Below are 15,220 nucleotides of genomic sequence, written 5' to 3' on the forward strand. Positions count from 1 at the left end.
TGATTAAATGAAAATGATGTTACTTGTTAGAATATTGACTGTAGGGTATTTAAATCATCAGTTGCTCAAGTGTTTCTTATGTAAAAAAAATGGCTAAAATAAAACATCCAAAAAACCCACGACTTTCAATTCAGAAATCATTTAAAATAAAAAATAAAAAGCTTCCGTTCTTTCCTCCAGGCTCTGTTCAGGACCGTGGCTATGATGGTTCCGGACTACGCGATGATCGCAGAGATCGTGCTTTATTCCTGCGGATTTGTGACCGCTCGGCCCCTGTCGGTGAAAATCGTGGCTACGTATCGCCTCTGTTCGGAGCAGCTGTCTATGCAGCACCACTATGACTACGGGATGAGGGCCGTCAAGTCTGTGCTCACTGCTGCTGGAAACCTCAAGGTATCTCCACACACAACTTTCTTAATATGACGACATCTATTGTTCATTTTCCCCAAAACTATTCAGGTTCAGTGAGGCATATGAGACAGAGAGTGCCAACATTATTTCAATCAGAATCACAATCAATATACCTATTTATCACAGGGGACATTGTGTTTCATTACAGTTGCTGTATTTTAGAATCAAATCAAATGTAATGATAGATAAAAAATGTACAAAATATAATATAAAGTCTTATACTATCATAAGAAAATAAAGTAAGAATCCAATAAAACAAAAATAGTATAAAGATATTTATATAAACATTGGAACTTAAGTATTTGTATAAACATGAACAATCTGCACTTTGTACTGCAGTATTATATAAAAAACATTATATATATAAAACAGGATTATTTCAATAAAATACATTGGTGTATAAGTGTTATAAAATAATTGTCCCATACGCTTATTTTTGACCATTTTAAGATATTTTAATGGTTGTATATTTTTTGTTAACACAATTTACACCAAGTAGAGCCGTGTTTGATCATCTAACTAGAAGACAAATGTATAAACCGTCCATGATTCATGTGTAATCTATACTGATGAAAGAGCTGAGCAAGTTAAAAGGCAAACATGCCCAATGCTAGATGTCTTGCTTCATCTTTAAAATAGATGTGTTTCCACTTTTAATAGGAAGAAGTTTATTTTCAATAGAGTTGGGTTACATTTTGGTAATTCTTTGAAATGCTCTGATTCTGTGCACATGGGATATTTTCTTTATCTTACTCCACGCAGACTTTCAGATCTTTCAGACACAGTCAGGAATCTCAGGAATGAGACTACTTATATTCCAAATTCAACTTGTCAAACTGTTGAGTGCGATAATGTGAGAGTCGAACAGAGAGCTGTCAGTCTGGCTTTCAAAGAGGAAGTTATCACAGGGCGCCTCCTTTATGTACCCATGGGGGATATGCACACTAAACTGCTGTGACCTGATGCATACAAAACATTTCTATCAACCCAGTTCTACATAAAGTAAACAAAGCAGGGACTATAAGCCTATTGCTTTTGGAAAACTGACTTGTATCACCCCTGCTAGCTGATGTAGCTTCTTGACATCAATTGATTTTGATTGCAGTGATGGAAAACTGATCCTTTGTGTCTTAACATTCTCACTTAAAGATCCCCTATTATGCTTTTTGGGGTTATCCCCTTTCTGTAGTGTGTTAGGTATTTGTGCATGTAAATGGTCTGCAAAGGCTAAAATCTCTCCTACACTGTGCCTCCCTGCCTATAACGCCTCCAATGGAATCCTTTGTTTACTTCTGTGACATAGTGAAATCACTTTGTTACATCTGCGCTTCTGTTGGCTAGCCATCCGAATTGTATGCGATAGGCTAAGGGGCGGGACATCTCTAACGAGTTGACCAATCACAACAGAGACATACATATGGATATGACCATACAGTGTATATGACCCTTTTTTATGCTATTCCACTGGAAGAGCAACAATTCATTTTGTCTTTGTGTGTTTATTTGTGTGTCAGTGTTAAACAGTTTAACTCTTTAAGTATGCTCAGACCAGAGCAGGCTGGGCTCTGGTTTCAGACAGAGGGTGAAAAGAGGAGCTGCAGCACAGGCAGTATGAGAAAAATAAAGACCTTTTTGCACATTAAAGCATGGAGACATGTCCCAGTAGAGGCACAACATACAAATATGAACCTGAAAATGAGCATAATATGGCCCCTTCAATACTCAAGTACGTAGCTCAAAATTAAACTTAAAAACACAATTTGTGTAAATTTACAAAGTTACATTCAAACAGTGGTGATTGTAATGTTGCTCACAAAGACTGTTTCAGTGACACTCAATCACAAAGCTCCACTTTCAACTGCTTCTCACTACACGTCATTCTTCTCCTCTTCTCCTTGGTTTGTTTCACACCGCAGCTCACTTATCCCGAAGAGAATGAAGACACCCTGCTGCTGAGATCCATTATTGATGTCAATCTGCCCAAGTTCCTGGCCCATGATCTGAAGCTGTTTGAGGTGTGACACAGTGGAGCTCCTCCTGTCCCCATTAATGGAGCGATACACATCGAGTGATGTCAGCCCGTGTTAGTTCCACTCAGGTCATTCGCTGCCACAATGCACAAGGACAATTTATGTCTGTTCAACTCAGAAGAGTTCACTGTAGCCTGTGTGTGTGCTCGAGAGAACGAGTTTCTGAATGTGTGTCTTTACCCCACACAGTACTGTAGTGCAATATTATGTTTTATTATACCGTATTGATTCTCAAAAACACTAAGATTGAATTAAAAAAAGTGCAATATATAGCCTCACTTAGAGTATCGCGATAAATATAATCATAACATCTTTATCATAATACCTAATGTAACCGAAGAACTTGCCATTTCCATTGTAAGTCTTTGAGCTCCCCCATTTAATTCCGAGCTTCCTCCCTCACTGTCCCCTAACTCCTTTGCCTCTCCACCTCAGGGTATCACGTCTGACCTCTTCCCGGGGGTCAAGCTTCCCAAACGGGACTACCAGATGCTGATAGATGCCATCGAGGACAACTGCCAGCGCATGAACCTACAGGTCACCGAGTTCTTTGCTGAGAAAATCCTGCAGATCTTTGAGATGATGATAGTGAGGCACGGCTTCATGGTGGTGGGTGAGCCCTTCGGAGGCAAGACCAGCGCCTATCGTGTTCTGGCTGCAGCCCTTCAAGATGTCTATGAAAAGGTGGGATGTCCTGTTTGAAGGGCACTCTTGGTGTTTTTAAACTGGAGCCTATTCAAAAAAAATCTATTTGGTGTTTAAGACACTGGTGGAGGAAATCCATTTTTTAAAATGATTCGTATAGACTAGAAAGCTCCAAACTGCTGTGGGAAACCGGCTGCAACGTAATGCTCTAAGCAACTGTGTTGTGTATATGTATTTCCACTAAAGGTTCTTGTCCTTGCCACTGACTGGCTGAGAATGCTGTTATAAGTGTCTGACAACATTATGAAAAGGAACCTAAAGAGAAACTAAGAAATGATCTCTATCTTTTGCATGATCTATGACTATCTGATATTGTGTCCCACCATGTTTCCATCCAGAACAAGGCTCTTTCTGAGATTATGTGAAAAGGTTAGGCCTCTTTCACATTGCCAAAATCAGGGCCGGGACATTGAAAATCTCTAGGTCAACACTAAGCTCGGCTTTTTGTGCTCCAAATAAGAGAAGGAACCCTTAATCGTCCCACAGACGGGACATTTACATTCTGCATTTGACCCATCCTAGTGTTCGGAGCGGTGGGCTGCCATATGTACGAGCAGTATAGGGAACGGTGCCTTGCTAAGGGAGAACTCGGTAGCACCTGTTCTTTCAGGGATTTGAGCTGGTAACATTCTGGTTCCCAAGCCCCTATGGACTTCGCCACCACCACTACAAGACACTCGGCACTCCTCTCTCCAACTGTCACTTACGTTTCCTCCCTTGTCTTCTGACATTAAGTCACTTCTCGAGTGATTTCAGAACTGAACCTCTTCTTGAGCGAGACTTGAGTCAGACACTCAAAAATCTAAAAGAAACAACATATTTAAGCGATTTCTCTCTAGCGTTCTTTCCATAATGACTCTTTTTTTTCTCCAAATCTTTTTATTAGTTTCTTTGCAGACAAAATACATTCAATTTCAGTACAATAAACAAACTTCCGGACAATGTTTCTGTTAAGAGAAAATAAAAAACCTAACCCCTATTTATGAACATTAGTAAGGGGTTCCAGGTCTCATGGAAGTGATTTAAGGATCCTTTTAGTGAGAACCCTAGCTTCTCAAGATGAATGCAGTGCAGAAGTTCCTGTATCCTCCTATCATTGCTGTCAGACCCTTTAATTACAATTTGAGCCTCTTAGTGGCAAAAAACAAGAACATTTGGACATTAAATATGCACAGGAACACATTGTGCCACCTTTAGCAGCTTCTGGCTTTCACACTCTCCTTAAATCCTGGAATTATATCGCTGTCCTCAATAGTTACTTACTGTAGACACAAAATACAAGCAGCCAGGTTATAAAATAGCAAAGTTACCACTAAAATATAACCAGCTGAAGAAAAGAATTAAGAAAATAAAAGCTGGATATACTGATTTATAAACTAGAATAATGTCAGCAGAAGTGCAGAAAAGTGTCTGCAAGTTGTTTATTAGCCTGCTACCCTATAATTCATGAGTCCTTACATGGCACTAATTGTTGATCAATAGCTACTTTAAACCCATTTATTTCCCTGGTTGCATTTCCCGCAGTAGTCCTTGAGGTCCGACGTATTCATTATGTTCCTGTCAGGTATTAACCCGGTCAATTTGTCAAAAATATTGTGGACAAAAAGCATTATTTTCAAATGGTTAGCCATGCATTCTTTAATTCCATTTCATCACGAGTTTGAACGGTGTTTCCAAAAGTCCTTGGGACACGATCTTGCTCGATCAGTAAAAAAAAAGGATAATAGAAACTTTCAACGTCAAGTAAAAATATGTGTTACACTCAATATCCAAGGCTTATCTGAGCTACACAAGTAAACACATCCATCCAATTTGTCAGCGCTGTAGTCTTTGTTTAGTAGTTATCGATCTCAGGGAGAGGAGCAGAGCTGGCTCGTTGTATTTACATGGCTGAGAGGCTGAGGGGGCTGAGAGGCATCCCGCCACTGAGACAGATGAAGGCCCGCTGATGGAGCGCCTGGGAACGCCACATCTATCATCGTCAGCGTTGCTGTTGCGCACCCACTGATCATGTGCCCCCCCCGCCTTACCTTCCCCTGTGTTGCCTGTTCTGTTGTTCTTTTATTCGGCTGCTTGTTTTTCTCATAGTTTCTAACTCGTAGTGACACATTGTCTTGGAAGCCGTTTGTTGCCTTTTTGCTTTTGTTCCTCAGTTAGCAGAAGTCCTCTCAGACAGACAGCTCCTAAACACTTTGTGAATCCTGGCGGGAGGCAAGCTGGTGAAAGGAGTGGCCTGTCGAGATTTATTTTGCTTGTTTTTTATGTGTGAAGTAAGGAATTCTCATGTGTATTTTTTCCTGTTTGTTTATGTGTTTAAGGGCCATTGTAGCGTGGGGGAGAGAGGTAATATTCTGTGAAAAAAACCAAGGTGTAAGCAGTACATTTTACAGAAAAAACACACTTATTTTCACAAATTAAAGTCACAGCTATAAGAGAAAAAGGCAATCAAAAATATATAGCGTAGGTTCTGATAAGCAAGGTTATTACTACATCTAAAATCAGTTTTTGTTTTCTTCCTAATTTGCCCAACTGACAGCGATGTCTCTCCAAAGTCCAGAGGATTTTTCATTATTACCTTTAAACGTGTATTAAACCAGGAGTATTTCTTATTGGATTTGACCCCTTAACGGGGGGGGGTCCTGGCTAAGACGGCACCGTAATATCTTTTAAAATAAAAACACAAAAACAGACATCAATCAAAACTGCAAGATGTCAAAACAAACGGCATACCAATTTCCCATAAAGAAACTCCTGAACAGCATTCAGAAGCAGGCAATTACTGTTCTTATAGATCAATTTAATTAAAGGATGTGTCCTTGAAAGCTCTTTGCTTGTACATTTGTGAATCTCAGATCTCTTAATTTCTTTAATCTATTTCTACATTTTTTCTGAATGTGAGGACTCCACTCCCCAGGTCCCTTGCTTTTTTTATCGACAATAATGCGGCATCATACATGTGTATATAAGAATTTACTGTAGCCGTTGTGTCCTTGAGTTGACAAGGAACTCCTTATCTGTGTTTCTGTTGTGTGCTTGTATGTGTGTTGCTGTTAAACCAGGGTTTGATGGATGAGAACCAGGTGCAGATCACTGTTATCAATCCAAAATCCATCACCATGGGCCAGCTGTACGGCAACTTCGACCCCATCTCTCACGAGTGGTCCGACGGCATCCTCGCCGTCAGCTACAAATCCTTCGCCTCCTCCCAGGTAAGATGGCTCCTCAGAGTAAAACACACAAAGTACTTTCTAACTAATGCAGCAGCATGCACATTGATCTACATGCTCCTTCAGACCCTCATGAAGATTAACATGTGATCACCCCGAGCCGTGCAGCCGCCAAACACCTGTTCCTTATAGGTATACAGAGCCCTTGAAATCCAGCATAATCGCACAATGTGGGCAAATGTAACATATTTGCATAATATTTCACAAACACTGATATAGTGACTGATAATAAACCATGTAACATCTCCTTATTGGCTCCTACGGCTTTGCATGCGCTAAATCCTATTTATTTTACTAAATACTAGCTTCAAAGGTTAAAGTTGACTGAAACCCTCATTCTGTACCCAAATCCAGTTCAGAAAAATGTTACAAAGTAGTTTAATCTCTTCCAAAGAAGAACAAAATATTTTCTTGTTTATTAAGAATCTATGCCAAATTGAATTACCAGAATGCAAACCCCCCAAAAATTAGCAAGTTAATAAGTAAGTTTCGAGTCAGTCACCCTTTGCTGAGCTGCTTGTAGGTTCCCGGTGAACTACAACAGCACCATTTCGGCGTCTTTGTGAATCTCCTCCAGGTTGGTACAGGTCTTTTTTTTAGCAAAAATATTTTTTAAGTGAAGTTCCTTACACTTGTGGCCCCTCAGCCAGGTAGGACCGTACAGTAATCCTTGATAAGGGATTTCATTTCTTCCGGTCTATGCCAGGGTAACTGCTCTCTGTTTATACAGGCTGCCAGCAATGCACACACAGCTCCTCTGAGAGCTGATATTTCGCTCATGCACAACCCTGCCAAATGTATATGAGTTTCAATGAGGCCTTTAGCAGGGATCAACAATATGGGCAGCTCCCTTGCTTTCTGGGGTAAGTAAAATGGTTCTTTGGGCTAGTAAATCTCTAATGAAATGGTAAAATATAATTTAACACATTCTTTTTTTGAGCTAAGTAATAATCCATGTTGCTCTTTCTCTTCAGTGTGTTGATGTTGCCGGAACTCCAGATTATTGTCTAAAATAGGATCAAACAACAATTAACTGAACTTTGACGTATTTTTCATCTAAAAATGACAATGACAGATATATTTGTGGATCGATGTGTTTTTTCACATCCTTCAAACATGTAAGAATTTGTCTCAGTAAAGGAGTTCAGCTGTAGGGGAGACGTTAACATTATTTAAAGATGTTGTCTCATGGGGTGAACTGTCTATCACACCTCCAGCTTCTTTTCAGGAACAGCTGGATCACAGTTTGATGTGAGCTTCTAGTATTCTGAGAATATGTCAAACTGGGCTTCTGACATCATACAGGAAATTCTGATGCTACACTCAATATATTGACATTTTCTGTGATTGCTGCATTTATTCAAAACATATCTCTTACCAAACCACTTACTTCATTATTTTAAATGTGGGTCTATTAGTGGGTTGGAATGAATGATTAATAGTGGAACATATTGACCTTAACATGTCCCAGATGTAAAATGATTTGGGTTTAAAACAACTGGCTACTATACTGTAATATGAACATTTCAAGCTAGATATGTGACACCATGATCCAAACTGTCATTTTTTACAGACAACACTGTCACTGTCACTACTGTGTTATATTTGTGTGGATATTGCTACACCTCTATGCTAAAATAGTTGGATATGACCCTTTTGAATACTTTTCAAGTGGAAGAGCAACATTTTTTTCTTTGTGTGTTTCTTTTTTTTGGTCAATTTTAACTCTGAATGCTCAGATCAGAGCAGACTGGGCTCTGGTTTCAGACAGAGGGTGAAAAGAGCTGCTGCAGCACAGACATAATAAGAAAAATAAAGACCTTTTTGAACATTAAAGCATGGAAACATGACAATATAATACAACAATTAACCTGAAAAAAGGGCCCCTTTACATTTCTAAAAAGAGATGAGTATGTGTTAGTCAATAATCAAGTGATTGAGAGTAAATGTGGAAAATGATGTTATTCTATAATTCCCTTACAGTTTTTAGGTTTGGACATTGCTCTACTCTCTTTTTGAAGTGTTGCACAACAGTTAAGTCATGTTGCAATGCATTTTAATGTGATGCAACAAATGTTTGATGTTGCATAAAGCTGTGCAATAAGGAGAAGGTAATTACATCCATCATCGTTTCGGTCTCAGTTTCAGAGTTTACGTCGGATCATCTTACAAAAGGCCTGACATTACAATTCATTTCAGGCTGGTAGAAAGAGAGTCTTCGTTGACAGGGTAAACAAATAAAAACGTCTGCTGTCTTGTTAAATTTAGATCCTAAATAACTCTCTTTCCTTCATGTACTCACAGCAGACACACATGGGCAAGCATTTTACGTGCTGGCAGTGAAAGCACGTCATAATGGAAAATCATTTGTTCGCTCTATTCTCAAATTGATTCCAAATGAACATGTCATTTTAAAAATTGGCTCGGTATATTTAGTTGTCATTTTACAAATGTCTCATTATTTGTGTCAATGAATAAGGACTGTTGGGATTGGATGGGACAGCCGAGGGAGTACACACTGATGCAATGAAAATAGAAAACGAGAAAGCGGCTGTTTTAATTCACTTTAGAAAAAAGTAATTTGCCTCTGGGCGATAGTCCTCCTTTTTTGTTCCTCGCATCACATTTTACTAAACCTAATATTTACTATGCTGATCTGGAATCAGCAGCAGTGCAGTGTGTTAAACTCACCGCGCACACAATGTGGTTTGTTTTTTCCCCAGTGCCAATGCTTCTCTGTCAGATCCTTACATTACAGTATACTCTTTTCCCTCACAAGCACCAGATGGCCCCAACACAGGCATCTTCCATTTGTTTGTATTACAACAAATCAATTTAAAGCACAGCTCCTGCCAGCCCATTTAACTAGAAAACTGACTCCTGTTGTCAACATGCGTTATGCCAGTCTGGGTGCTAATTTCATTCGTTTCTGCAGACATTCTTAGGAGTTATTTCATGGCCTTGGATGTCTGCACAGGGATGTGTGTTGCAAATAATGTGCATATAATTAATGTATATAAAAAGAAGTTGTTTTTTTCAACTTTGAAGTTCCATGAATACTTCAGAGATGTTCTATATTCTAGCACTGCGGGGGCCAACCTTCTGTATATTCAGCCCATCTTCTACTTGAAGTGAAAAGCCTCCCCAGGGTTTAAAGGTCCGTCTATCCATCTGCCTTTCTGCTGGAGACCTCTTCCATCTGTCAAACTCCAAAGGTCGTGGAAAGCCAGCTAAACTTTTTTCCAGATCCTTGATATGAGACGTCAGTTTTCTCAGTTTTTCTCCTATTCGCATTCAAAGCTACAGACACAGAATCAGCACTTTAGGAACATGGCTGAAAACGGAGGGGATGATGGCATGCTACAATTCATGATCTGTTATGTAATTTGAGCAAAAACTTCAGAGACATGTTATATATTTATCTGAGACCCATAATATATTGTTGAAATATAATATGCGTGACCTTTAAGTCTATTTCGATGCTTATTCTATTGTACTTTTAATGCTAGGCTTTTACTTATAGCAAAGTATTACTACATGGTGGTATACTTACCTATTGAAAGTACTTCTTCCACAACTGCTGATATGCGCTAAAATGTCTAGTGGTTATACCAGTCGGGGTCATTTTTAGCCATACTAGTAAACTGGTTCATTTTCTTTTTTTCTTTCTAGTTAACTAGTTGGGGTCAATGGTGACCTTACTAGTAATGGCCAAAATGTCCTCTCATCCAAATAGTTGGTCATGTGGACCTTAATGTTTAGATAGTTACCAACACTTCCTCCCGCTTAACTAATCAACTCAAACAGGCCAACTAGGTTTGACCTTGATCGTTCTAGTGATGTGAAAGAAATAGTATTAGTTGATATGCATGATCTGAACTAGTAGAAATATTAAGACTCACGACTTAATAAGTCAAATAACACTCACACAAGTTATCAAATAATCACATTGGCTCTAACTAATTCAAGTAGTGAAGAAAACTGATATGTACAATATGGAATACATCCTGAAACGTCTGAGTGTGTTTTTGATCTTTCTTCTGACGTATGCACATTTAATTGTGCTATAAATGAAAATCTTGCTTCAAGGTGTAAGAAATCCTCTTGCTTCTCTCAGAGCCCCGACAGAAAATGGCTTATCTTTGACGGCCCGGTGGATGCCGTGTGGATCGAGAACATGAACACGGTACTCGACGACAACAAGAAACTGTGTCTGATGAGCGGCGAGATCATTCAGATGTCACCGCAAATGAGCCTCATCTTTGAGCCCATGGACCTGGAGGTGGCGTCGCCTGCTACGGTGAGAAACACCTTTACTTTTGATGAGGAGTTGCATGACAGAGTATCATGCTTTTTCCATTTTGTAGCAGTGATGTTTTCAAATCCAAAGATATGGTGGAGGATGGATTACTTTCTGTTCTCATTTTGAAACACAGTTTTTGATTGTATAGTGCTGTTTTCTTGCTGTAATACTCTGCTGCAATGGTTATGGCCTTATTTTTCTTCTCACGCACATCATCTCATTATCTTTCCATTTACAAGGCTTTCATTTCCCTTCATGCCTTTCTTTATTACACCCACTCTCCAGTATTCACCTCAGTGGTCATGCCCTGCTGCTGTCTGTGTTAATTTTTGCCACAAAAGGTACAGCTGTACAAAGTATTGCTGGGGTTTATCTTTATATCCTCTTCTCCATATTAGCAGAGCACATTTAATCTTTGCTTAATCTTCATTAAAGAGGCCCTATTATGCTCATTTCCAGGTTCAGTTTTTGAGCCTCTACTGTGTCACATGCTATAATATTCAATATATGCTTTATTTTTCTCATATTTGTTGGCTGGCCAGCTCTGTTATGGTTGGTCAACCGTTAGAGTTGTCCCGCCACTTAACCTATCACGTACAATGTTTCTGAGTGCCAGCCAATAGTAGTGCAAGTGTTACATAGTGATGTCATTATGTTGTGGAAGTAAACAAAGTAGTCCAATGGAGGCGTTTCAGGCAGTGGGGGAGTGTGTGGGAGAGAAACTCTTTTTTGGAGTGAACTTTGGGATTTCAGCCCTTGAAGACCATTCACATGCACCAAGACCTATGGCACTATATGGGAAATCCCCAAAATGTAAAACAGGGACCTTTTTAACTTATGCTATTATGATCAGATAGTTATATTTAAAATAAAATTACCACTTTTAGACTGCTTTCATAAGGTATCTACATGCATTCAATCATTCCAGCACTTTGAGTCCTGACCAAGAGATATGACATTCCTCCTGTTTTTCTCCTGTACAGGAGCATTGAAATACTATTTAAAAACAACAACTAGTAAATTAAATAACTGCACCATTGCATTCATACAATCATTGCACTGATAAAGTATATGCTAGTTTATACAGTAACACATCAACAATCATCCTCTCTAAAGGTATTTGCCAGGCATCAATAAATAACCTGCAATATATACTGTATATTGTAGAGAAAGAGCAGTCAATTACATCACCAAAATGCTGAATTACTCAATGCAAGCTAATATCTTTGCAGCTCCAAAAAACAGGCTATAGAAATGATCTGCCAGATGTTCACCTCATTTCCCCCAACATAATACATAATAAATTCCTTCCCATTTCCCCTGTCTGTACACCTTTTTGTTTCATTTGGTCATTTCCCCTGTTTTCTCAGATTTGTTATAGTGTATTTCCCTTTGCAGTACAGTTATTTTACTGCTACAAGTCTTGGGTTAAGTGAGAAGTGTTCTAAGCACAAGCCACTTCTTTTAATAGCCTATGATAACATTTACCAAGAGGTCATAACTTCAATAATATCCACCACTCTTTGATAAATTAACTCAAACCGTTGCTAACAAATATATCCCAGGGATAAGGCACCTTTTGAAATCCTTTTGAAATCAACGGCAATCCAATGTTTTGCAGTTCACAAAAGTTTTTTTGTAATTTTTACTTACACCATATGGTTCTTCGTTGTCAGGCAGTAACAAAGGCTCATGATTGCTATACATAGATGCCTTGAGAGGATATCTTTGCACCTCCTTGGCTCTACTCTTCTTATTAACAGATGTCTGTTTTCTATAGCCTGCATCTGTTCCTTTCATCATGCTGAATACAGAGGCATAAACATTTTTGATCACAGTGAACTCCCCATTCTGAGATGGATCCTTTTGTGCACTCTCTTACTTTTTTTTCTTCGTTATTTCCCATCTCTTTCTCACTTTCTCATTTTTTTTCCGCCTTCATTTTAAAACCTCACTCTACTTCTTTTTTTTCTCCTGTCACATCTGCACATCTCTTTCAGCTTCAGCTCATACATTATATCCCATCTCTGCTGGTCTTTATTCTTTGTTCTTACTCCTTCCTGAAGCTATTCCTTTGGAGCTACGGGATCTCATTAAAAGCTTCTCTTTAAGAAAGATTGTAATATAGTTATCTGGAATTCATTAGAGATGGTATCAGCACACACTCATTTACAGAATGTACCAGTATGAAAAATATAGTTTAACTATTCTGTTGAACTCTATAAATGATACAATGTCAAGCAAGGGCTATGTCACAACATTATGTTATTTCAAAATGTAATTGCAAGAGGTATTAAATGTGATGAATGTAAGGGGAAAAAAGGATCAGGGAGGTCGAACTGAAGACAAGGCAGAGTCAGACGCAGAGTGGGGGGTTCCATTTCAGACGTCTTCCTGCCCAATTTGAATACAAGCTCCCAGACTGTATCTATAATAGGGCAAAAAAGTATGAATCAGATTCCATAGAAAGAGATAAAGTAAGAAAGGGTGAAGGGATTTAGGGAGGGAGGGATAAATGGTCAAATAGATGTAGGGAGGGAAAGATGAAGGGAAATGGTGAGAAAAGGATGAAGAGATATGGGGCGGGAGGGATGAAACGTCAATACAAATGTAGGGAAGAAGTGCTAAAGGGTAGAACGGATGTAGGGAGGGATAGATGTAAGGATGAAGGGAGTGAGGGATGAAGGGCAGGATGGAGGAATCAAAGAATGGATCCTTAGAGAGAGGCATGAATAGATGAAGGGATGTGGGAAGGGATGGACGAACGGTCAAAGGGATGTAGATAGGGAGGGATGAATGGTCAAGGAATGTGTCAAGGGAGGAATGAATTGTTGAAGGGATGTAGGAAGGGAGGGATAAAAGGTCAAAGGAATGTACATAGGAAGTGATGAAGGGGAAATGGATGTCGAGAGCTAGGGACGAACAGGCGAAGAGATGTCAGGTGTGAGGGATGAATGGATTAATAGATTTAGGGAGAATCACAATCAGAATCCCTTTATTCGTTCCACAGAGGGGACATTTTCATTTGTTACAGCAAAAAAAACAGACAGCTTAATGTTACACCAAGATACAAAAAGGAGGGAGGGATGAAGGAAGGAAGGGATGAATGGATTCATTGCTTTAGAGAGGGAGGGATAAAGGGATCAAGCAAGGAAGGGATTAATGGATTAAGGGAACTAAAGTGGGAGAGCTAAATGTTCAAGGAATTTAGTGAGATAGGGATGAATGAATGGTTGAGAAGATGTAAGGAGGCAGGGATCAAGTGTCGAAAGAATGTAGATAGGGAGAGATGAACGGTCAAGGAATGTCAAAAGGAAGGGATGAATGAATTTAGGCAGGGAATTATGAAGCTCGGAAGGGATGTCAGCAGGGAGGGATGTTGGTCGAAGGGATATCGGGAGGGAGGGATGAAGGGATGTGAAGAGGGAGGGATGAAAGGAGGAAGGGATGTAGGAAGCGAGGGTTGAAAGGGGAACTAGGGAGAGGGGTGAACAGGTTGAAGAGATGTGGGGAGAGAGGGATGAAGGGATATAGGGAGGGATGAAAGGATATAGGGAGGTAAGAAAGGATGAGGGGAGTGGGTAAAGATGGGGTAAGAATGCAAATGGAGGACAAATGAGGCTAGGTTTTGAATTTGGGAACAAACGAGGGTGGATGTGTTGACTCAAATAAGTACTTCATAAATTGCACGTTTTTAGAGGTTTGGTTTAGGCATGGCCCTGATACTAGACATCATTTACAGTATTGCATCCAATAACTTACTGATAATGATCCTGTTGCAATTCTCAGTACTGGTCTGATAGTTGTGTCCATTAGTTAAGATATGTACTGCAATTGATTATTCTTTATGTTAAGTACCAGTGGGTTAGATGTGTTTTCTGATGTGATTTGTTTGTGACAGGTGTCTCGCTGTGGTATGATCTACATGGAGCCCCATATGCTGGGCTGGCGGCCCCTCTTGCTGTCCTGGCTCAATACCCTGCCCACCACAGTCAATGCAGCGCACAAAGAGCTCATCACCGGCCTTTTCGACCGCATACTGCCAGCCTGCCTGCAGCTCATTCGAAAGGCCACCAAGGTGCTGAAACATCCTTAGGGAATACTGTTTATTTTCCAGCTTGTTACTCCAAAAAATTAAGTATTTCTCCTGCCATCTACAAAAATGCTTAAATGTCACATTGATAAATTATATCATGGTTTTGAAATAGTTTAGGTTTCTGAATCCCTCCTTTGAGTTTGAATGTTTTTTTTCATTTTCAGGAGCTGTCCCCGACCTCTGACACCAATCTAGTGAAGTCCCTGATGAATCTGATGGACTGTATGATGGATGAGTTCCAAGATGAAGCAAAGATGAAGAGCATGAATGAAAACGATGTTTGCTCCTGGTTGGAGGTTTGTGGAAAACAGCTACTTCTACTGCTACTTAACAATAAGATACTTTAATTTATTATTTAAAACCAAGAGTGGCTACAGCATCACAAAACTACCTCGATGGGTTATCAAGACAAGGGAAATGTCATAAATGAAGTCCAACACATACATTT

At 39.5% G+C, this 15,220-nt stretch overlaps 1 protein-coding gene across 1 annotated transcript in view; it reads left to right on the forward strand.

Annotated features, from left to right (window-relative positions):
- The window catches only part of dnah7 (dynein, axonemal, heavy chain 7), a 112,244-nt gene that overhangs the window by 38,811 nt on the left and 58,213 nt on the right, over window positions 1-15,220 (forward strand). The window contains exons 28-34 of the mRNA XM_063888022.1: window positions 181-393; window positions 2,328-2,426; window positions 2,877-3,125; window positions 6,206-6,355; window positions 10,491-10,673; window positions 14,578-14,754; window positions 14,937-15,068. Coding sequence (XP_063744092.1) covers window positions 181-393; window positions 2,328-2,426; window positions 2,877-3,125; window positions 6,206-6,355; window positions 10,491-10,673; window positions 14,578-14,754; window positions 14,937-15,068 — 1,203 coding nt within the window. The remainder of the gene's footprint in view (window positions 1-180; window positions 394-2,327; window positions 2,427-2,876; window positions 3,126-6,205; window positions 6,356-10,490; window positions 10,674-14,577; window positions 14,755-14,936; window positions 15,069-15,220) is intronic.

This window comes from Eleginops maclovinus, chromosome 7 (genome assembly GCF_036324505.1).
Source record: "Eleginops maclovinus isolate JMC-PN-2008 ecotype Puerto Natales chromosome 7, JC_Emac_rtc_rv5, whole genome shotgun sequence".
In the NCBI taxonomy this organism is placed as follows: domain Eukaryota; kingdom Metazoa; phylum Chordata; class Actinopteri; order Perciformes; family Eleginopidae; genus Eleginops; species Eleginops maclovinus.